This window comes from Trichechus manatus, unplaced genomic scaffold (genome assembly GCF_000243295.1).
Source record: "Trichechus manatus latirostris isolate Lorelei unplaced genomic scaffold, TriManLat1.0 scaffold00075, whole genome shotgun sequence".
NCBI classification, from domain to species: domain Eukaryota; kingdom Metazoa; phylum Chordata; class Mammalia; order Sirenia; family Trichechidae; genus Trichechus; species Trichechus manatus.
The window spans coordinates 13,157,639-13,183,012 of NW_004444011.1; the positions used below are offsets into that span (position 1 = coordinate 13,157,639).

Genomic DNA, 25,374 nt, shown 5'->3' on the forward strand with positions numbered 1-25,374 from the left:
TGCCGATCCTTCTCTTACCCCACTGGTTGAGAGCTATAATTCCATTATTACCAATATCTATTTAAGACTTTGATACTTGTTACAATCTGCGATATGTTAATGTATGTATCTGTCTATCTGGTTGAGAGAAATGCCTGGCATTCTTTAGTCCATAGTATAAAATTGTCTCTGAGGAGAGGTTTATTTATTTATTTTTTTTGGGGGGGGGGAGAAGCACAGAATATTATGGGGTAACTGCAACTGTGTCAGAAAATAGGGAGACGGAGGCCCATAGTGAGGTCAGAATTCCAAATTTCATTGCCTTTTTAAGTGGAAGTGGGAGATCCTGGGAGCCGTAATTTCAGGTTTCACGGATGTTAAAAAGTCAACCATGACTTTTTAATGATTGCGTTTTACTTGTAACTTGTATCTTTTACTTGTAACTGCGGGTGGTTACTGTTGCTCAAGACGAAAACGGTCAGGTGCAAAAACCAACTGTAGATAGCTACAAGATTTCAAAAAACACCGTTGTGAGCTGGGCGCTGAGGATTCTTTCCTTGGAGTTCTTGCCCTTGTTGTTGTTAGTAGCCGTTCTAGTCTGCTGTCTACCTTATGTATAACAGAATGAAATGTTGCCCAGTCCTGTGCCATCTTCATGATTATTGTATGAGTTCATTCAGGGTTTGTTTCCCTTGTTTTTTGCTGACCCTCTACTTTACCAAACATGATATCATTTTCTAGCAATTAGTCTTAAACAAGATGAAGTCTCGCCATCCTCACTTCTAAGGAACATTCTGACTTATTTCTTCTAAGACTGACTTGTTCGTCTTTTTGGTAGTCCACGGTATATTCAATATTTTTCGCATATAGCCGGAGGCTCGATGCCCCGACACGGACTATTAAATGCCACAATCGTGGACAGGAGACTCAGAGTAGCAACTTCAGCCAAGTAAGGATTCATTTACAGTGGCAGGCCACTAAGAGGTGATTTACTTCTAGCTTCCTCCTCAGCTACAACTCTCCCTCACACAACCTCAAACTTTTCCGGTTTGTCCCACACGCTCCCCGGTTCTACCATCGAACCGACCCTGCGCCAACACTAGTGCGCACGCGCTAACTGCGGACCAATCGGAATGCCAAACCCGAGGGACTCCAAGGGGCTGGGCTAGCCTCGTGATGGGGCGGAGTTTCGAAGCCTAATAATGGACTTGATTGGCCGGCCGCTTGGTACACATTCCATTATGGGCGGATCCTCGCCCTGGAGCCACGTCTCAGAAACCGTTCTCCTAATTTGGTAAGGGTCGGGCGCGGGCGGGGCGTGGAGCTGCGAGCTGCCCCGTGTGCGCTTGCGCCAAGAGCCAGGACTGGGCGTGTTCCTAGTTAGAGTTGCCAGTTTTGCCTTGTGCGAGTGCGTCTCTTGCCACCGGGGTGTGTTCTGCGGAAGCCGGTAGTCAAAAACCCTCCCATCCTGTTAGGTGCTACCCTCCGCGGTAAGTGTGGCATTGCACGTGGGTTTGCTTCTCTGCTGCCGGGCCAGAACGGTGCCGGACCCTTCCCATTCCCCTGCCCCACCTTCCCCATCCCCCTCGCTGCATCCGGGTCTGCCCTGCGATGCCTACTTTCCAGGGCTGGGGAAGACTGGGGAGTGGCAGCCGGAGGGTTTTTCCTTTCTGTCCCCGCACCCTCCTCGCCATTGCCCACGTGCTTGGTTGTTGTCGTTTGGTACAGACCATGTCTAAGTCTCTGAAAAAGTTGGTGGAGGAGAGCCGCGAGAAGAACCAGCCGGAAGTGGACATGAGTGACCGGGGCATCTCCAGCATGCTGGATGTCAACGGCTTGTGTAAGTGCTTGGGCAGGACCTTCCCTTTGGATGAAGCTGGAGTGGGTTATAAACTTTCCAAGTAACTGCTTGTCGTCCTATGAGAGGTTGTAATGGTTTAGATCCCACCCCTTGCTTGTAAATATCACTTGTTGGGAGCTCAGCTCAGAAAGTTTGAGGAATTTGTTCTGTTCCAACTGGAAATCGAGCCTGAGAATCCAGGGTGAGAGTCACACAGACAGTTAACTGCTGTGCCTGATCGGTTGTCTATACTGATTTTTGGCATTTTTGTGGATTTTCCATCCAGTTCGCTTAGTAGCCTCTTTATTTTTTAATTGAATAATTTTTTAAACCATTTTTCCTTTTTCCTAATATAATCTTTGGTCCATGAACAAATGCCTCACAAAAGTTACATGATGAATAAGCATTCTTGTGCCTGGAGTATTTTAAAATTTCTTGACTCATTATCTTTTTCTTAATCTTTGTTCCCCTAACATAGCTCACGCTTTTGCTACGTCCTTGTGTTATTGTGATGTCTTCCTAACTTGCCCTGTTGACCCTGCACTTCAGTCACTATTGCTTCCAGCATTATTTTCCTATTTTATGTTACTTCCTCCCTTTAAACCAGTGATTGCAAATTCAGATGGCTCCAGGGACCAGGCAAGGGTGGTCATGAACTCCATAATATGTATCCCATCTGAAGGGGGCAGCTGTTGCACCTGCTACTTAGGTCCAAACAGTTGTCACCGTGTGAGGACATTGGCAAGTGTTGCCAGATCTTGTTTGTTTTTCTTAAGAAGCCAAGAATGCAGATTTTTATATGAAATTTCCTAATTTTTAATGTTGGCAACTAATTCCAGTACTTGAAAAGTACTTTATAGGTGAAATAAAACATGTTGAGGCTAAGTGTGACCTCAGTTTAGACCTTCTCCTTTAAACACTTCTCCTGGTTGTCCACCACGGACAGTAACGTTCCAGGTTCCTTGGCATGACATACAAGGCTTATCTGGATCTGACCATAACCCAGCTTAAATCCTTATCCTTCCCATGCATTTGACCTTCCATGTTACTGAACATATTACTCTTCCTGAACCAGAGCACATTCTTTGAAATCTTGGTGCCTTTACAAGTATTGTTATCCTCCTCTCTACTCTTCTTCACCAAAAGTCTTTTTACTTGTCTGTCAAGAGTCAGCTAGACATCACAACCTATGGGGAACCTTCTCTGTCTATACCATGCCAAGATAGTCAGTCCTTCCTCTGTGAAGTTGGACATGCCTTGCTCATTTATGTATCTATATATAAATTTACATATATATATATATATATATATTCAGCGATATTCACGTTTGTGTTGTTTATAGTTGTGCCTGGAACACGGTAGGTGCTCAGGAATGTTTGATGAATGAAGGAAAGATTGATGGATTAGGCCGGCAATTTTATGAGATCCAGACCAGGATGTGACAACAGAGAAGAAGGGGGAATGTCCAGCAGACCTTTTAGATGATGGCTTGCTCACTGCACGTGCAGACAGACAGCAGAGTCAATTTTCTGACTCCATGGTTTGTGTCTAGGACAGAGATTGGGGTTGGAGCTATTGGTTGTTGTTGTTGGGTGCCGTCAAGTTGGATCCAACTCAGAGCAACCCCATGTGATGGAGCAGAACTGCCCCAAGGGGTTTTATAGGCTGTAATCTTCATGGGAGCAGATCACCAATCACTTGGTGCTGTTGATACTTATTGACAAAAGGAAAGGAGATGAAAAGTTGTAGACAACTTGCATTTGGTAACTGTGATGAAGATACCTGCCATTAAACTTAGGTTTTATAGTAGGTAACATCTCAGGCTCTTGATATATGTTGGCCTCTCAGTAGTGATAGATTCTTGGTGTCAGCAATAGAACAAATGTGTCTGGTAGTGAACTGGCTGTAGAGGATCTGGAGGTGCCTCCACACTGCCCCTGCCTGGCTCTACCGCTATCTTGATTATCACTGGGGGCATGTTGCTGTAGAAGAAGAAGAGGATGAGCTGAAAGGAGGCCCAGCACAGCTGTACACCTGGTCCCAAGGTGTTCTGCCCCTTAGCACCCTTTTTCTTGTGGGATTGAAGGGAGAAGTTGCTTTCAGCAGAGGAGCTTTATACCCCTCAGCTGTTGGAAAGGAGAATTTATGTAATATTTGTAAGCAGGGAAAGTGGTGTAGTGGTTTCAGTTCAGCTTCATTATCTCTTTGAAGCCTTGGGTTTTATTGAAGACAGAAAGATAGCCACTTGTTTCCTGAAAAAAAAAGAAAAGTTTCTGGTGTAACAGTGGGTGATGAAAAGCAAAATCATCCTTAAGTTTTTCCACAGAACTAGCTAAGGAAGAGTCACAAGTGCTTCGTGGAAGGTTTGTTGTTGTTAGGTGCCAGCGAGCCTGTTTCAACTTATAGTGACCCCATGTAATAGAGTAGAACTGCCCCATACAGTTTTCTAGGCTGTAATCCTTATGGAATTCAACTCAACGGCAATGGGTTTGGTTTGGTTTTTTAATCTTTATGCGAGCAGATCACTAGGTCTTTCTCCCATGGAGCCACTGGGTGGGTTTAAACCTCCAACCTTTTGGTTAGCAGCTGGGTGCTTAACTGTTGCTCTACCAGGGTGATTTCTTGAGAGGTTCGGTGGAAGTGAATTTGTAGATTCCACTTCCTCCTGCCTCCATAGTATAGTCACAAGGAGTGGTACCTCTCTCCTAACTTCCTGACCTTGGGTCACCTGAGAACATGGGGGTTCCAAGATGCCCTTCAGAAACCCATTCCTCCACTGAGGCTTATTTAGCAATAGTGCATTTAATGTTTAGTCTATAAATGTGAAAAAAAAAAAAAAAAGTTACTGCTACTTAGCATGAATCTGCCTCTGTAACACCTGGCTGTTGGGCCTGATATATGTTGGCAAAGACATGAAGTGTAACCCCCCAAAAAACCCATTGCCATTGAGTTGATCTCAACTCATAGTGCACCTGTAGGACAGAGGAGAACTGCTTGACAGGGTTTCCAAGACTGTAAATCTTTACAGAAGCAGACTGCCACGTCTTTGTCCTGTGGAGCGGCTGGTGGGTTCAAACCACCAACCTTTTGGTTAGCCGCAGAGTACTTAACCACTGTTCTACCAGGGCTCCTTCATGAAGTATAAATGTATTAAAATATTTGACATGGTTCCATTAACTGTAGTATAAGAAAACCTGTATTTCTTCAGTTATAAAATTTTAACTGTAACCATGAAGTTTGATATGTTGTTATCAAGATTAAACACGGGGATAATTAAATTGTTTGTACAGAGAGTGGTTATTTCTTGCACCTTAAGCTTTCCCTTCATCATTCTTCTTTTGTTTATGTTCTCTAAAAATAAGCAAGAATTACATTTTGAAGATAAGAATGAAGGCTTTGGACTTATTCTAAGCATATGGAATATCCGTCTTTCTGCTTGACAGAGTTTTGTGTTATAAATGTACCACTTTACTTCCTCTGAGACCATAAATTTTCTTCTAAAAATGTTTTTAGAAGTTTAGGTACCAAAGCTTTCTGATGGGGAAAACTTAGGCTCGAGGCAGACATTAGACAGGTTCTACATTTGTTTGCTTTTCATTTTTAGTTACTACAGTTTTTAACCAGTCCAGCCAGACTCTAGATATAGTCAGATCCTACCCTGTGAGGCAAAAGGATACAGTATTGGAGTTGGATAAACTAGGTTCAAATCCGCTGTCTGCTGTTTACAACTATGTAAGCTTGCAGAAACTACTTAACCTCTTGGAGCCTCGAATTCTTCATCAGCAAATGGGAACATTAGTACCCACTCATAGGACTAGTTTAGTGTTAAATGCAGTAATGCACATGAAGTGCCTAGTGCTAGTCTGGTATCGAGTGAGTGTACATTAAATGTTAACTGTTAATATCCAGGTGGAGGCTAGTAAGTGTCAGATGTAACTAGTTCCAGCACAGTTCTGTGGGCTGAACCAAGAGTTCAGTTTAGCTAATTAGACTAGGTCAGGCATTTGTGTCATATGTTGATAGGTCCTGTGTGAACTATTAGAACTGTAGGGTTTGGCACTTTTGTCAAGGATACTTATAGATTTTGATTGCTATTTCTTTGAAATCCGTCCTAATTTTTTTTCTTTTCTTTTTTTCTAAATGGCATTGTAATCTGCACACACACTATCCTTAGCGCTTCCAAGAATAGTGGTACCAATTGTGTTCTTTCTTTTTAAAGAAGTCACTGCAGAAACTCTCCTGCAAACAGCAGCTGTCTTCATCTGGATGATAAAGCTGCTTTTGAAGGGCCTGTAATCAGCCTCCACTGGGGCAGAGGATCCTGTGATAGCTAGGCCTAGTTGCTTTCATTTCTTTTGTTTAAGTCTTTTCTGACTTTTTAATCTCTTCAAGTTTATTGACCTCAGGGTGGGCAAGCCTTTATCAAGTTTTTTTCAGGTTAGACTAAAATGTCTTTCAGAGAAATCTTTAGAAAGAAGAGTAACTTGCTACCAAGGGAGTGGTCCTTCCAAAGGACCATGCACAATAATCAACAACATTGTCACTGAGTTATCTGGAAGGACCCTTTCAGGAGCCCTATTAAACCGGCAAGTGGTCACCCTGGGAGGAAAATATTTTATCAGTATAGGCTGTCTTTGGGGAAAAGGGAAAAGAAGACCATATGATTTTCGTGATAATCTTTATTAAAAACTTTTTTTTTCATAACCCTGCTAAATTGTGTGAATATCTCCTCCTTTTGTGCTTTCAAACAGGCGGTGCCTTGGTCTGGGAAATTCTTTTTCTTCTTCTGTCTCCAGCTAACTTCCACTTGTCAATTAGTGCTTGTTGAAAGAATTAATGACTTACTGATCCATATGACTACATTCTTGTGTCACCTCTTCTGGGAAGCTCTTCCTATATACTGTTTTAACCTACCTTCCCATCCACACTGGCTGAAGTGGCTTTTTTCTGCTCACTCTGCCTTCCTCTATTATCCCTGGCCCTGGCAGAATGCTCAGGAAAAGTCTCCTGAAGGAAGGAGTGTTACTGCTTTTAGTTAAAAATTTTGGGTTTCCTAGGTGACACAAATGGTTAAGCACTTGACTACTAACCAAGAAGTTAGTGTTTCAAACCCACCCAGCAGTGCCTCGGGAAATAGGCCTGGCTATCTGCTTTCAAAAGTAACAACCTTAAAAACCCCACGAAGCAGTTCTACTCTGCACGCATAGAGTCTCCATGAGTCCGAAGCTACTCGACAGCAACTAACAGTAACAACAACAAAGAATTTTAGGTTTGAAATAAAGGGTAGAAAGGATAGCACAGAGAAGGAGCATATACTCTGTCTCCCTTCCACATGCCTCTCTCCACGGTTTCAGAGGGAAATAGCTTATAACCATCAGAAACATGGTAGGACTGTGAAACATCCTATTTTTTATTTTAGGACATAGGAAATAAAAACAAAGAAAAATCTGACCCATTTGGTTTAACAGAACCTAATAATGGTATTGTACTATTTTTCAATCATTTGACATTTTGGCTCCAGTCAGTTGTGGCATCTTTTTTTTTTTTTTCTTTTGGTTACTAGCTGTGTGACTTAACCTCTTTGACCTCTCTGTGCCTCAGTTTCCTCGTCAGTAAAATGGAGATAATAGGAGTGCTTACCTCATAGGATTGTTGTGAATCACTTTCTGTAAAGTGCCTAGTATACTACCTGACACATGTTAGTGACTGTTTTTAGTATTTTAAAAATGATTTGATCTATGATTGTTTAAAGAATGCAAAACAAGTCTTTATTACTTGGAACTCTCAGTGATGATACGTTTCCAGTGGCTTTGTTCTGGTCTCAGTCTTTCATCATGTCAGCTCATCCGTTGCCTCCTTTCGCAAGGTGGATGGGTCTACCCAGTGTGCCAGGGTCAGGAGGAACAACAGTGGCCTCACAGTCGAGAATTCAGAGCCATGGATGGTGGGGGAGGGTGGCACAGCAGGGCACTTCATAGGATTTTATTTGTGTTGTGATTGTGACAATATGCATTAAAACTTGGTAATTTTTCATCTAATAATTATATTCATTGTATGTCATTCAATACCTGTTTATTGAATGCATTTTTTTTTTTTTTTAATGATGGGACACTATTTAAGCAGAGTCTCTTCAAGAATTTTCTCCATATTGAATCTTTATACAGTGATAACTGTTTACTGTGTTAGGAAAACTGTTAAGATATTTATTGGCTCTGAAGTAATTACACATTCACCCTAAGAATCGGTAACACTCACTGCTTTGGAAGCCATTATAAACCAAACCAAACCCACTGCCCTCAAGTCGATTCTGACTCATAGCAACTCCATAGGGCAGAGTAGAATTACCCTATAAGGTTTCCAAGGCTGTAAATCTTTATGGAAGCAGACTGCCACATCTTACTCCTGCAGAGCAGCTGGTAGGTTCGAACCGCTGACCTTTTGATTAGCAGCTGAGCGCTTTAACTACTGCACCACCAGGAGTCCTTGAAAGCCGTTACACTTAGCTCTTAATTGTGATAACTAGTAGTAGAATTGCATGTATAATTGAAAATTATACCCTGTATCCTATTTTCATAAATACATGCGAACCTAGTTTAAAGAAAACACAATCTAGGTATGTGAAGGGCAACAGTTACAAAGCAAAAACTAGTAATTATTTCTTTATATCACATAAAATCCCATTGTTTCTTTCAGTATCGAGTTTGCTCAATTGTTTTAGTTTTTAGTTTTTTAGGTGAAAGATAACTCATAAAAATGTGGCTGAGGAGCAGTTTATCTAAATCAGGAGCCTGACCAGTAGGGGTCAGTATCGAGCCTCTACACTTGCTTCCACCGACTCATCTCACAGTTATCCACTGCTGCGGGAGCGTTTGCTGCCTTTCTCCCTCCTCCTGCCTCTTTCTTCCACTAAAGAGATACACTTTTTCATGGTATTTCATTTATGAAGATCACAATAAAATAAACCTCTTCTGTTATTGTTATTGTTAATTGCCATCAAGTCGGCTCTGACTCATGGTAAACCCCATGTACAACGAAACAAATGCGTACCTGGTCCTGTGCCATTTTCATGATCATTGGTATCCTTGAGTCCATTATTGCAGCCACTTTGTGTAGGTAGAGTCCCTTCCAGCCTAGGAGACTCATCTTCCAGCACTGTATCAGACAGTGTTCTGTTGTGATCCATAAAGTTTGCATTGGCCAATTTTCAGAAGTAGGTCGCCAGGCCTTTCTTCCTAGTCTTCTTCTGGAAGCTCCACTGAAACCTGTCTACCATGCGTGACCCTGCTGGTATTTGAAATACTGGTAGCATAGCTTCCAGCATGACAGCAACTCACAAAGCCACCACAGTACCACAGTATGACAAATTGACAAACTGACAGACAGGTGCTATGGACCTCACCAATGCTATGGTAAAGCACTTTACTATGATGTGTTTCACAGCTGCCTTGGGGCTTCTGTGAGTGGGGAGAGACTGATCAGTTGTAAGTTTCCAAACAAAAGATGGGGGCAAAAAGGAATTTGCAGTGTCAATATTTGGCTATGCTCTGGGCAGATTTCATCAGTATGCGATATACTTTGGATTTGAGGTGTTAGTAAAGCCAAAAAAAAAAAAAAACGATAGTATGACATGATTTACACTAGAGGTTCTATATGATGTGCGCTTGAGCGTGCACACTGCAGTAAGTGCTTCTCATTCTCAGTATGTCACCCTTGGTGCAGATGGTAATTGTCATCATCATCCAGGAGAGAAGCAGATTATTGAGATTCTGTGAAGTCCCCAGCATCACACAGTTATTGGTAGAATTGGAGTTCAAACTTAATGTCTGTTGAATCACTGAACCTGGAGGGAGGCAGTCTTGGGGACCCCTACCACAATATGTAAGTTAGTTTTTTACAAATAATAGTGTTTAAGTCTTCAGCCTGTGTCAAAGATATTTAATGATATACATACACACACACACGCACGCACGCACACACGCACACACACATAAACTCACCCATTGTACAAAGTAGGACAGAGTAGAACTGCCCCGTAGGGTTTCCAAGACTGTAAATCTTTATGGAAGCAGATTGCTACATCTTTCTCCCACAGAATGGCTGGTGGGTTTGAACCGCTTGAACTGCTGACCTTTCGGTTAGCAGCCAAGCGCTTAACCACTGCACCACCAGGGCTGCTCATACACACACACACATACATGTATGTATACATATGTATAAAAACACCTTTGTTCTACAATACTGTACTGTGTTATTTTCCCTCCAGAAGGAACAGTTCAGCACACTGAGGTGCTAATAAGGCCTGGCTCAGATGTTAAGGAGGGGTGACTTCCAGGGCTAACTGAAGCAAGTGAGCCTTACCTAAAGGCATTCAGTTTCAGAATTTCTTAAAACACTGTGCCAGGAAAATAAAATGCATCGTTGGACCAGCCCGCCAGCTTGGAAATTTGGGTTTACAGGATTCTTGCAGAGCTTTAACAGTTTAAGAAAACAAAAACAACTTAATCTCTATTGTTGTGTGCTGTTAAGTCGATTCCAACACATAGTGACCCTATATGACAGAGTAGAACTGCCCCATAGGGTTTCCAAGGCTGAAATCTTTATGAGACCAGACCGCTAGGTCTTTCTCCTGTGGAGTGGCTGGTGCGTTTGAACTGCTGACCTTTCAGTTAGCAGCCAAGCGCTTAACCACTGTGCTACCAGGGCTCCTTACTTAATCTCTGTCTATTCAATATTAAGCATGAATCCTCTTCCCCCTTATATTCTTTGTAGTTTTATGGAATATTATTACTCTTAACAGGACTTAATGATAAAATGTGAGATCTTTTTATACTGTGTATTAATTCATTTTTTTCTATGAATTAGCCTAAAACACTTCGGTATGAAAATGTGGTATTAGAAAAGGTTTTGTTGGGGAAATCTTGGTTCACTATCCTACAGAATAACCTGGATTACATTAAGTGGTAACTTTAGTTGTAATGTTAACTATACCTCATAAAGATTGATTTAATATATTTCTGGGAACATCTGTTGATTTTTCCTTTGGGCTCAGAATAGATTACAATTTTAAGGGTAAACTGGGGATGATGAAAAGCATGTATCACCAGACTAGGTAGTTAATTGGAAGGAGTCTTGGTGCTTAGTTTTGCAGGAGACAATGCAGAATGCAGACCAGAGAATGGTAACATGGTTTGCAACCTCCATATGTGAAGTATTGTTTTATAGATGTTCATATGTCTGCAGAAGAGTTAACATGGCAGGCCTGAAACTGCTGTCCTTAGAAAAAGTGCTTGTAAGGTTGACTCTTGGCTGGCATCTGGGAACTTTGATTTCAGGAGGGTTCTCACCATGATAAGAATGGCTCACTGTACCTAAACTGTTTGTACAAACAATATGGTTTATGCTGAACACGTGCTTTCCTTCTGGAAGTCGGAAATTTTGCAATGTGCCAGGCAGAGGGTGTCTGTATGACCAGATCCTAATAAAAACCCTGGACGCAGAGTTTATAGTGAGCTTCCCTGTTGGTCACATTTCACACATGTCACAGCTTGTTGCTGGGAGAATTAAGCACATCCTGGGCAACATGACTGGGAGATGACCCTTGGAAGCTTGCACCTGGTTTTCCCTGGACTTTGCGTCACACATCTTTTTCCTTTGCTCGTTTTGCTTTGTGTTCTTTCGCTGTAGTAAATCATAGTTGTGAGTTCAACTATATGCTGAGTCATGTGAGCCCTCCTAGTGAATCACTGAACCTGGAGAGGAGGTCTTGCCTCAATATGTAAGTTAGTGTTTTAGAGCTGTAAATGTTTAAGTCTTCAGGCCAAGTCAAAAATGCCTATTTAACAACCTATTACATGTATTTGTATTTTACAAATAGCGTACCCTTTGTTGTAGTTGTTCTTGGGTGCTGTTGAGTTGATTTTGACTCGTAGTGACCCCATGTGACAGAACTCCCACATAGGATTTTCTAGGCTGTAATCTTTACGGGAGCAGATCGCTAACTCTTTCTCCCACAGAGCTGCTGTTTGGGTTTGAACTGCCAACTTTTCGGTTAGCAACTGAGCCCTTAACTGTTGTGCCACCAGAGCTCCTTACCCTTTGTTAGAAGGATTAAAAATAATAGGAAATATAATTAACATATATATCATGTCATGTATACATGTATAATACACACACTATTTACTACGTGCCAGGCAGTGTGCTAAGCTCTCTGCATGGATTATTTCTTTAAACTTCGCAATCATATTGTTGTTATCATCATCATCATCATCGTCATCATCCAGTTTTTAACTGAGGAAATTGAGGTTTAGAGAGGCTAAATAACTTGCTCAAAGTCATACAGTTCGTAGGTAGCAGAGCCAGGTTTTGCACCCAGGCAGTCAGACTTGAGAAGCCATGCTCTTAGCGTAGCTGTCTTGCCTTATTCATTTCGTTAAAACTTTCTGACAGATACATTCTGCTGTTGATGGACATTTAGGTAGATTCCAGGCTAGGGAATGGATAGTGCTACTTTGAACATTCTAATGGGTGGCTTTTGGTGAACATATATACAGGTAGTCCCCAACTTATGACTTATTTGAGTTACAACGAACCACACTAACCACCATCTGTTTTTTTTGTACATTTCGTCGTTAGTAATATGTACTAATGCAGTGTTGCAGCGTGTAATTTGCTAATGTTATTATTCTCAGATGTTCACTCATAGATGTTCAAAGACAAAGATTGGATTTATAAGGATACTGATAATAAAAGGCAATCATAATAAAAACTAAAAAAGAAGAAAAAGTATTCGACTTATGTCAGAACCGATTTATGATGGAGTCATTGAAGCAGAACCCCGTCATAAATTGGGGACTACTTGTATGCATTTCTTTGGTTATATACATAAGTATAGAATTGCTGGTCATGTAATACGCTCTTATGTAGTTTTTAAATGGAAGGCAGAAATCACCAAAATGGGGGAAATATTTGAAACTTAACACACAAGGTTAGCACTCTGAATGTATAAGGGGCTGTCGTAGATTGTGCCAAGGAAGGTGTTCGCTAGGTGCTGTCCTTTTTTAAGAAAACTTGCTCATACGTCAAGCCCCTCGCTGAGAAGTATCTTACTTACAGATCAATATAATCTATACCAGTAGTTCTCAAACTTTGCTGCACTTTAGAATCACCAAGGGAACTTTTAAGAATCCCAACTCTCAGGCCACACCTCATACTAATTAAATCAGAAGCTCTGAATGTGGAAATAGGCACCAGAATTTTTTTAAATAATAATCATTTCTTTGCTTTTTAAAATTATTTTTTCACCCAAGTGCACATCCCTAGACACCATAGTCTTGCAATTATTATCCTTGTTTAAGATTTTGGCCAGTGGAGACATTTTCTAGTTGCCTCTTCAATCCGTTTGACATGCCTATGATAGCTTCCTTGCAATCTGGGATGACAAGATGCTCTGGATTTGTCTTGTGTGTTCCTGCCCCAGATCTAGAACTGACCATTCCAACTGGCCAAACAACTTTGTTTCATTATTATTACTATTTTTAATGGAAAATATTTCAGACCACAATCTGGGGTCTGGAGACAATTATTATTACTGGGTTGTTCATGGTTTTTAGACTTTTTAATGGACAGAGTTAAAAAATAGATAGAGATAGATAGGTACATAAATGAACCCTCACATGCATTAATACTGATAGTTCCAGTTCAAGTGTAGGGTGGCAAGACTTTATATAACCTCTTCTACACTACATTTGTGCCTCCTTCCACAGAGAATCCTGATTCTGAGGGGTAAAGGTGATAATAGACTATCTCACAACTACTTATTTAGTACATTATACCCATTAATCGCAGAATAACAATACTACAACCCTAATATCGTTGAAAACAGTTGTTGTATGCATATACTATCCCCCTTTCCCCCCATTTTTTTAGTACTTGAACTGTATCACACTGTCAGAGCATATAGCCGTTCCATATTATACTTGCTCCTTTTTTAACCCTCTTTAAGTCTTAGTTTTACAGGTACCTATATATTCTATGCTCATCACTAGTTTTTTTGGTCAATATCTCTCTAGTTACCTTGATTGCCTGAAGTTCGTACTCTAATAGATTTCTCAGGAAATGTCAAGAAAATAATATTCCCAGAGTTTTTGCATGTTGAGAATAGATAAAAGTCTACCATTTTTGCTAATGTCAGTTTTACTGGATATAAAGACTCAACCATTTTTTTTCTTGGATATTGTAAATGTATTATTCTATTTTCTCTTGGCATAGAGCATTGCTGTTGAAAAGTCTGATGATAATCTAACTTTATTTCCTATATGAACAGTTGGTTTTTTCCCCTAGATGTTAAAAGGAGTTTTTACATTTTAATTCCAGTTGTATTAGTTCCCTAGGGCTGCTGTAACGAATTACCATGAATTTGGTGGCTTAAAACAACAGAAATTTATTCTATCACAGTTCTGGAAACCAAAAGGCTGAAATTGAGGTATTAGAAGGGCTACATTCCCCCTGGAGGCTCTAAGGAAGAATCAGTTCTTGACTTTTCCTGCTTCTGGTGACGGCTGGCATTCCTTGGCTTGTGGCTGCATCACTCCAATTTCTACCTTCCTATTTGTATCACCTTCTCTTCTTCTGTCTGTGTCAAATCTCCCTCTGCCTCTCTCTTATAAGGACACTTATCATTAAAGTCCTTGACCTAAACTCATCTACAAAAACCATTTTTCCAAATAAGGAAATATTTATAGGTTCCAGGGATTAGGACATGGACATATACTCAAGGCTACCAGTCAGCAAACGACACCAGTAAATTTTTATCTTGGTATAGATCTTTCTGGATTAATTTTTCCTAGATATCCAGTATCTCTTTCAATTTGTTATTTATTTATTTTTATTTCAGTACACTTTTTTAAATTATGATTTTTAGTATATGTTCTGTTCCCTTGTGTTTTCTCCTTTAGTGTTTTCTAGAATCTATAGATCTTTTTTGCTTATCTTCCGTATTTGTCACTTTCTCAAATCCTTTATATCTCTTCTGTTTCTTTTTGCTTTTTAGAAATTGGCACTTTACATTCTATTTATCATAAGGTATTATCTGTTGTGTTTATTTGCTTTGCATGTCTTCTGATTTAGTCTTTATTTCTGAAAATTTTGCTTTTATTTTTAATTCTTTCGTGAGTTTTGTCCTTTCATTCTGAATTTTTCTAATTCGGATGTAGTTGTTCTTTCATATCTTGTATCATTTTCTTTATGTCTTTGAACTTGTTTTGAAATTGTAGGTTACAGTTTTGATCTGTTTTCTGGAAGAGCTTTTTGTTGGGCTTTCATTATCATTAAGGATGTTATTCTCCTTGTTTTCTTTTTTCCTCATTATAACTTTATGAGATTTGTTGTTGATATTTTTATGTTGCTCATTTTTATATGAAATTAGTTTTCCTAAACTTTCAGAGAAAGAATCTACAGGGAAAATATTAAACGATGCAGGAAGCATCAAAAGAAGTTGGAAGAAATACAGAGTCACTGTACCACAAGAATTGGTCAGCATTCACACAGTTCAGGAGGTACCATATGATCAAGAACTGATGGTACTGAAGGAAGAGGTTCAAGCTGCACTGAAGGCATTGGTGAAAAACAAGGCTTCAGGAATTGACGGAATACCAATTGAGATGTTTCAACAAATGGATGCAGTGCTGGAAGTGCCCACTCATCTATGCCAAGAAATTTAGAAGACAGCTACCTGGCCAACCAACTGGAAGAAATCCATATTTGTGCCCATTCCAAAGAAAGGTGATTGTCTTAGTCATCTAGTGCTGCTATAACAGAAATACCACAAGTGGATGGCTTTAAAAGAGAGAAATTTATTTTCTCACAGTGTAGTAGGCTAGAAGTCCAAATTCAGGGCATCAGCTCCAGGGAAAGGCTTTCTCTCTGTGTCAGCACTGGAGGAAGGTCCTTGTCATCAACTTTCCCCTGGTCTGGGAGCATCTCAGCACAGGAACCTCAGGTCCAAAGGACATGTTCTGTTCCCAGTACTGCTTTCTTGATGGTAGGAGGTCCCCAACTCTCTGCTTGCTTCCCTTTCCTTTTCTCTATTGTAAGATAAAAGGTGGTGCAGGCCACACCCCAGGGAAACTCCCTTTACTTTGGATCAGGGCTGTGAGCTTAGTAAGGGTGTTACAGTTCCACCCTAATCCTCTTTAACATAAAATTACAGTCACAAAATGGAGGGCAACGACACAATGCTGGGAATCATGGCCCAGCAAAATTGATACACATGTTTTTTGGGGGACACAATTCAATCCATGACAGTAATCCAACATAATGCAGAAATTATTGAACAATATCATTAATATCACACACAAGTAAAATTTTGCTGAAGATCATTCAAAAGTGGTTGCAGCAGTACATCGACAGGGAACTGCCAGAAATTCAAGCTGGAATAAGAAGAGGACGAGGAACAAGGGATGTCATTGCTGATGTCAGATGGATCCTGGCTGAAAGCAGAGAATACCAAAAGATGTTTACCTGTGTTTCATTGACTATGCAGAGGCATTCGACTGTGTGGATCATAACAAATTATGGATAACACTGTGAAGAATGGGAATTCCAGAACACTTAATTGTGCTCATGAGGAACCTGTCTCATAGAACAAGAGGCAGCTATTCGAACAGGACAAGGGGATACTAAGTAGTTTAAAGTCAAGAAGGATTTGCCTCAAGGTTATATCCTTTCACCATACTTATTCAATCTGTATGCTGAGCAAGTAATCCGAGAAGCTGGCACAACACCCATGGAAGTAGCAGTCAGGAAATCAAACGATGCATTGCATTGGGCAAATCTCCTGCGAAAACCTCTTTAAAGTGTTAAAAAGCAAAGATGTCTTCTTGAGGGCTAAGGTGTGCTTGACCCAAGCCATGGTGTTTTCAGGCACCTCATATGCATGTGAAAGCTAGACTATGAATAAGGAAGACTGAAGAAGAATTGATGCCTTTGAATCATGGTGTTGGTGAAGAATATACCATAGACCGCCAGAAGAATGAACAAATATGTCTTGGAAGAAGTACAGTCAAGATGTTCATTAGAAACAAGAATGGTGTCTTAGACTGGGTTCTCTAGAGAAGCAAAACCAGTAAACCATATATATACAGAGAGAGAGAGATTGATGTCAAGGAAATGGTTCACACGGTTTTTAGAGGCTGTGACATCCCAAGTCCGTGGGGCAGGGAAGAGGATTCTCCTGATTCACATAGCCACAGGGGCTGGCCGGAGAGCAGGGCTATAGCAGGCTGTGAAGATCGACGCATCTCAAGATTGGCAGGCAGTCTGCTAGCTCAGGTCCCAAGAGCTGGAGGTCATATGAACAGGAGCCAGCTGCAGGATCTAGAAAAAGCAAAAGCCCTGGCAAGGAGAGCAGGAAGAGCCAGGCAGTGGAGGGCAGAGAGATGAAGGCTGAGGGGGTGGTGAGCTGCTACAGGCCCCGCCCCCACTGGTACCACTCAGCAGATCCCATCGTGAGGGTGACCACGTATCACATTTCAACAAGGAAGTGATCACAACATTATACAACTGCCAAAACACTGAGAATCATGGCCCAGCTAAGTTGACACACAATCTTAACCATCACATATGGCAAGACTTCATCTCACATATTTTGGATATGTTATCTGGAGGGACCAGTCCCTGGAGAAGGACATCATGCTTGGTAAACTAGAGGCTCAGTGAAAAAGAGGAAGACCCTCAGGATGGATTGATACAGTGGCTGCTACATGAGCTCAAGCATAACAAGAATTGTGAGGATGGCACAGGACTGGGCAGTGTTTTGTTCTGTTTTATATAAGGTCACTATGAGTTGGAACCTACTTGGTGGGACCTAATAACAACAAACTTTTAGAAGGAGGCATGCAAGTTAGCTTGGTGCTAGTTAGCTTGTCTAACTTCGCCGAGCTCTGTTTTCTGTTGTTTTCAGGTAGTATTAAAAATATAGTGGTTTTCTTTCAGAGATGTCCTGACTCAGTTCCTCTGTCCACTTTTATCTGGACCTTCCCTGTCCTGTGGGCCCCGGTGGCACAGTGGTTAAGCATTTGGCTGCTAACCAAAAGGTCAGCAGTTCAAATCCACCAGCTGCTCCTTGGAAACCCTACGGGTCAGTTCTACTCAGTTGTATAGGGTCGCTATGAGTTGGAATCGACTCGACAGCAGTGGTTTTTTTTATGGGTCTCTGTCCTTAGTCTCTATTATTCCTGTCTTGCTCAGTGTTTATTCTAGGCCCTGTGCTGGAAGGGAGGTCCCAGTTTCCAGCAGTCACAGGGGTTAGACTTGTCCTGTCCCATCAGATCTTAACACAGGCTCCTGCACTTGGAGGGGACAGTCCCTTCCCAGTTTCAGCTGTTCTTCTCAAATTGGTCTGCTGTGGTTTCTAGTGATTAAAAACAAAACGAAAACGGTCGCCAACTGAGTTGGCTGCAACTCCTGACGACACCATATGTGTCAAGTTCCATGGGGTTTCAGTGGCTGATTTTTTGGAAGTAGATCACCATGCCTGTCTTCTGAAGAGCCTCTGGGGAGACTCAAGCCACCAACCTTTGGGTTAGCAGCCTAGTATGTTAAACATTTGTACCACCCAGCGACTCTTTGCTTTCTAGTGAATACTCACTGGCTAGTTGGGATTCTCTCTTCTCGGATTTGTTATGCATTCTTTTATTTCTCTCTGCTTTCAACCACACAGAAACTAATTATCATGTCAGTCTTGTAGCTGTTGGTGGTTCCCCTCCCCCGCTTATATTTTGGGGTTTGTGGGAATATTTCATTACCTAGTTATAATGTGATTTTGGATTTTGGATTGCTAACTAGCTGCTGTGTCTATTTTTATGTGGGGACTCAAGATTCATAAAATACGCTGTTATGTTGCCTCCATCTTCTCAGAAGTCATGCTTGGTGTTTAATCTAGCAGACGTAGGAATTGATTTTCTGCTTCCTTTTCTACTACAGGCATCTGGGCCCTCTGGCCTGAGTTTTGGAAGCTTGCACTATGGACTCATAGCTTATCCTCCCCCAACCTCCAGTTCTGTAACACAGATGTGGCTGCTGTGAGGTTTTCTAAGGTTTTCACAGTTAGTAATGAAATGGTGATTATTTAGAGTTAATGGAGACCCTGGGTGGTACAAACTCTTAACACCCTAGGTTGCTGACAGAAAAGTTGGAGGTTTGAGTCTACCCAGAAGCACCTTGGAAGAAAGGCCTGGTGATCTACTTCGAAAAAATCAGCCATTGAAGACCCTATAAAGCACAATCCCACTCTGATGCACATGGGGTTGCCATTAGTTGGAGTTGACTCGGCAGCGAGTGACTTACTGGTTTTAGAGTCAGTGGCTAATCGGCGCACAAGAGACCTAACAACAATGCGGTTTAAAGAATACAAATGTTGTTTCCCTCTCACATCACAGTCTAAGGTGAGTGTTCCAGGTCAGTAGACATCTGTGTTCCTTGTGGGCATTCAGGGACCTTGATTATCTTCCACCTGTTTCTCTGTGCCACCTGAGCATTGGCCTCATCTGCTTGCTCAGGAGCTGGGTGGCCAACACTTAGAGGTTGTTGTCTTAAAGGTCTTGGTCTGGAAGTGGCATATATCACTTCTACTTAGGTTCTCTTGCTAAGAACCCATCACACCAACTGCAGGGGAGGCTGGGCAGGGTTGCCTTAGCTAGGTAACCCAACACCCTCCCACAGCCCTACTATGACATGAGAAAGGTAAAACAAGTTTTGGTACACAAGGAGATATGTAGTTAAATTTTCTCATTCCTCTCCCTATCTGCCATCCTTTCTTTTTCATTTAGAATCTTAGACCTTGTATAAAAAGAGAGCTACATTGTCATAACACTTCCTATTTGGGCATTCTTCGAGTGCATTATAGGGTTGATATAAGAAAAAGTATTACATAATGGATCAAAGCATCTTTACACCTCAATTTCCTCATTGGTGAATGGGAAAAATATACTTCTCAGATAAAGGGTAATGTATGTGTAGTACCTGGTGCAGAATAGGTACTTAAAAATGATTGTTATGATCAGTAAGAAGGAGCTTTTACATTTCTTAAGAAAGAGACAAAGCTGTTTTGAACATCTCATTATGGGCACTCTGATGGGGCAGGGGATTTGGAGATGAAGAGTATTATGGGCCTTTGGGGTAAGGAGAGGATTCAAGGACTTGTGGATACCCTCAGTGGCATATTTGTTTGCTGAATCTGAGTGTGTTGAGGTTAGGTGGCAGAGGGAAGAGGTGAGAGCAAGATTGTGGGAAAAGACATTGCACAGGGAGGTCCTGTAGCTAGTCAGAGAAAAACATAAGTTTGCTCTAGGGGGCAAACGACCATGAGTGTCAATCCAGGTGACTAGTTATAGGGTTTGGAGAAGGTCAGTATGCAGAGGTCAGGATAAGGGATGACATGTGGGGAGAGATGCTGAGAGCCAAGGGAGGAGATGATGGATAAGCTGCACGCAAGACTGAATCACGTCTTTGGTGTGGCTGAGAGAAGGTAGTACAGAGAGACTCCTCAAATACATGGTGACTACTGAAGGATTTACAAATCTTTCAGCTGATAAAACCATAGAGCTCTTGTATAGACAGCAGCTCCTTCTGCTTCTGAAGAGAGCTTGCCTCTTTACCAGGGAATACTGTGGCTCTTGAAGGAGTCCTAATGGTGCAGTGGTTCAGCACTTGGCTGCTAACCTAAAGGTTGGCAGTTCGAACCCACCCAGCAGATCTGCAGGAGAAAGACCTGGTGATCTGCTTCCATAAAGATTACAGCCTAGAAAACCCTGTGGGGCAGTTCTGCTCTGTCACATGGGGTCGCCATAAATCTAAATTGACTCGACGGCACATAACAACAACAGCACAGCACTGTGGCTCTGGGGTGAAGCTAAGAAGTGTGGAGGAAGGTTGAGGTGAAGGCAGAGAGCCACTATTCGAGGAGAGAAATGAGGAATCAGGGAGAAATGAGGAATCACAGAGAAGTGTATAACATCAGACTCTGAGAAGAAAGAGTGCCTGTGGCCCGCCTAGGTGGCTTATTTATCTGATGGAGTACATGGGAGTTGAGAATAACCCATATTGTCTGAAATAGAAAGCACACACATTGGATGCTGCCCATGTCTTAACTTTGACAAAGAATCAAACCTATGGACTGGAGCTCCTTTATATCATTTGGACGCTATACAGTGGTGTTCCACCATTGCCGTTGAGTTTATTCCGACTCATAGCGCCTCTATAAGACAGAGTAGGACTGCCCCATAGGCTTTTTAAGGCTGCAAATCTTTATGGAAGCAGACTTCCACATCTTTCTCCTATGGAGCTGCTGTTGGGTTCAAACTGGCGACCTTTTGGTTAGCAGCCGAGCGCTTAACCACTGTGCCACCAGGGCTCCTTTCCTAACCCCCAGTACCTGTGAATGTGAACTTATTTGGAAATAGGGTGAGTGAGATTGTACTGGATTAGTATGGGCCCTAATCCAGTATCACTGGTGTTCTTATAAAAAGAGGAGAAGAGACAGACACAGACAGACAGAGGGAAGAACACTGTGTGATGACGGAGACAGGGTGGAGTTACGCTGCCACAAGGCAAGAAACACCTGGCACCACCAGAAGCTGGAAGAGACAAGGAAGGATTTTTCCCTAGAGCCATTAAAGAGAGCATGACCGTGCTAACACCCTGAATTTGGACTTCTAGCCTCCAGAGCTGTGAGAGAATACCTTTCTGTTATTTCAAGCCACCGAGTTTGTAGTACTTTGTTACAGCAGTCCTAGGAAATTGATACAGAATTTTACCTCTGCTACTTCTTGTTGTTAGTTGACATTGAGTTGGCTCCAACTCATGTACAAAAGAACAAAACGTTGCCCAGGCTTTCGCCACCTGCAGGATTGTTGGTATGCTAGATCATTGCCATTGTTGCGGTTATTGTGTCAATCCATGTCACTGAGAATTTCTCTCATTTTTGTTGGCCCTCTACCAAACATGATGTCCTTTTATCGCAGTTGGTCTTTCCTAAGCATGTGTCCAAAGTAATCGAGTCGAAGTCTTGCCATCCTCGTGTCAAAGAAACATTCGGGTTGTATTTCTTCTAAGGCTGATTGGTTCACTCTTTTGCAAGTCCATGGTACAGTCAGTATTCGTTGCCAGCACCACAGTTTGAATGTATTGATTCTTCTTCTGGCTTCCTTTTTCATTATCCAACTTTCTCATGCATATGAGGCAATTGAAAATACTGTGGCTTGGGTCAGATGCACCACCATCCATCTATCTGTCGTGATGTGGTGTCTTGCATGTTGCTGTGATGCTGGAAGCCATGCCACCAGCATCTCAAATTTCAGCAGTGTTACCCATGGTGGACAAGTTTCAGTGGAGCTTACAGACTAAGATGGACTAGGAAGAAATGCCTGGTGTCTTAGGCTGGGTTCTCCAGAGAAGCAAAACCAGTAAAGCTTATAAATATCTATGTAAAGAGATTTATATCAAAGAAACAGCTTACGCGATTGTAGAGGCTAGAACGTCCCAAGTCCATGGATCAGGATAGAGGCTTTTCCCGATTCACGTAGCTGCAGGGGCTGGCGAACCCAAGATCAGCAGGTCGGAAAGCAGGGCTCTCGTTCACAGGCTGTGAATATCGATGAATCCCAAGATTGGCAGGCAAGACCATAAGGCTTCTTTTAATTCATGTAGTTGCAGGGGCTGGCAAAGCCAAGATCAGCAGGTCAGAGAGCAGGGCTTCGCTCACATGCTGTGAAGATCGACGAATCTGAAGATTGGCAGATAAGCTGACAGCTCAAGTCCTGAGAACTAGAGGTCAGACGAACAGGAGGCAGCCGCAGGATCCAGAGGAGCAAAAAGCCAGAACGTCTGCTTATATTTGGATGCAGGCCACATCCCCAAGGAAACTCCTTTTCAACTGATTGGCTACTCACAGCATATTCAGTCATGGGAGTGATCACATATAAACACTGAGACTCATGGCCCAGTCAAGTTGACACACAATCTTAACCATCACACCTGGAAATCTCTTTCCAGAGGTGGTGGTTGTTTTAGGTGCCATCAAATCAATTATCAACTCATAGTGACCCCATGTGACAGAGTTGAACTTCCCTGCCCCATAGTATTTTATAAGCCGTAATCTTTAAGGGAACAGATAGCCAGGTCTTTCTCCTGCAGAGCTGGTGGGTGGGTTCAAACCACCAACCTTTTTAAGATGAGCCAGTAAAAACCTTACTTCTGCTTACTAGCTCTGAAACCTTGGGCAAGTAGCTTAACCTCTCTGTGCCTCGTTTTCTCATCTAAAAAATAGAGGCGGATAATAATTGTACTGCCTTATAGGTTACTGTGAGGAATAGAACTGTGCCAGCCATGTTTTAAGGAGTTGATAAATGTTTGCTGTTTTTGTAATTAACTTACTTTGTTTTAATATTCCTGAGCCTAGTGGGTGGGTATAAAGTGCCCAGCACAGCATTGATGTAGTAGGCATTACATAAATATTAATACTTTTTTGACTTCTCTCTTTTATTTGTTTCATAGAATCAAATAATTTAATTCAGCCTTTCATTTTAAAGATGAGAAATAAGAGCGTCAGAAAGGTCCGGGGATTTCCCCAGGATCACACGGGATTGCAATCTGGGTCTCACACTGCTGGGAATTAAGTATTCATTGCTTTGCTTTGAGTCACATTGTGTAAGTGTAATCTTTTATTCAAGATACAAAGGAATTTTCCCACTCAGGCTTACACTACTTTTATTATGATATGAATTTCCACTATCTTAAAAAGAACACTCTCCAACTATGAATATTGTTTCCCCAATTTGGGAAGAATAAGCTAAAGATTTGGAATCTAGAGGCCTTGGTTCTAGTCTCAGTTTTGATTCTGGTGGTCTGTGGAACCTTAGAAAAATAACTTTACCTCTTTAGGCAATGGTTTCCTTATCTGTAAAATGAGGAACTTAAGGTATTTGATTTCTAGGGTTTCTTTTGGCTGTGACATTCTATAACTATAATTTTAAAAAATACGTATATCTTGTGTTACACAAACAAAATAGTTTATACTAGAATAAATTAGTCAATACAAACAAGCAAAAAAAAAAAAAAGAAGAAGATAGTTACATAGGTATAGAGTAAAGCTGACCCTGGTCCTTGAAGATTTTACTAACCCTGAGAAAACTTTCAGGTATTAAATGGGAGTTTCAAATCAGTTTACTTCTCTTTTATGGCACCTGCGAATCGGAATCGACTCGACAGCAATAGGTTATATTGGGTATTGTATCATAAACCAAACCTCTATTGCTGTCGAGTGGATTTCGACTCATAGTGACCCTATATGACAGAGTAGAACTCCCCCATAGGGTTTCCAAGGCTCTAAATCTTTACGGAAGCAGACTGCCACATCTTTCTCCCACAGAGCTGCTGGTGGGTTCAAACTGCTGACCTTTGGTTAGCAGCTGAGCTCTTTAACCACAGAGCCACCAGGGCCCCTTGTGTTGTATCATAGTTGGTGTTTATGTCTCCCAGTAGTATTGCAGTGTAAACTCACTGAGGGCATCAGCTGTGACTCTTTCATATTCTATCCCTGTGGCACCAGTAAGTGCGGTGCCTGATGACTTGCAAAGTAGTTATTACTCACCATTTGTTAATATTGTCATGCTTAAACCTCAGATGAATGAATGACTGTGTATCTTAGGTGATTTACTATATTTTTCTCTTAAATTCTCTCAGACATCTTCAGAAATAGTTTTCTTTGTATTTTTTTCCTGAAGGAAATGCTATATAGAGTGATGTGTTTGGACAGGAATGATGTAGGCGCCACATTTTCAGTAACATGGTCCTTGGATATAGAATCTGCCTATTAAATGAGGCTTTGGTGGTTCAGTAGTAGAATTCTCACCTTCCATGAGGGACGCTCAAGTTCAATTCCCAGCCACTGCACCTCATGTGCAGCCACACCCATGTGTCAGTGGAGGCTTGTGTGTTATGATGATACTGAGCAAGCTTCAAAGGAGCTTCCAGATACTAGGAAGAAAGGCCTGGCAATCTACTTCTGAAAACTCAGCCAGTGAAAACCCTATGGTTCACAACGGTCTGATCCCCAACTGATCATGGCAGTGGTGCAGGACGGGGCAGCGTTTTGTTCCAGTGTGCATGAGGTTGCCACCAGTCAGGGGCTAACTTTATGGCAGCTAACACCAACAACAATTAAATGTCTTGCTGCACACCAAGTCCCCAGGCAGTGACCAGCTCACGGGAACTCTACTGTCTTCCATTTATATATAGAAATACGTATCACATTTGTGAAACTGTCACATGATAAACTACTTTCCTGTTAAATGAAAGGAGTTAGTTATGATTGATAAGGCCTTCATCTGTGAATAGTAGAATTCAGTCAAAAAACCAATTCGTTTAAAAACTTACTAGTAAAGAGTTGCCAACCCTTCACAATAATTAGTTATGAAATAAAGAAAAGCTTTCACCCCAGGGTGATTTTTTAAGGTTTTAAATTATGAACGAAATTCAAAAGGAATATTTTTATGATTCTG

General features: G+C 41.5%; 1 protein-coding gene across 1 annotated transcript in view; it reads left to right on the forward strand.

Moving 5' to 3' along the window:
* Nucleotides 1-1,181: 1,181 nt before the first annotated feature.
* The window catches only part of RSU1 (Ras suppressor protein 1), a 255,071-nt gene continuing 230,878 nt past the window's right edge, over nucleotides 1,182-25,374 (forward strand). Inside the window, 4 exon segments of the mRNA XM_004391258.2 lie at nucleotides 1,182-1,332; nucleotides 1,335-1,432; nucleotides 1,434-1,469; nucleotides 1,708-1,819. Coding sequence (XP_004391315.2) covers nucleotides 1,182-1,332; nucleotides 1,335-1,432; nucleotides 1,434-1,469; nucleotides 1,708-1,819 — 397 coding nt within the window.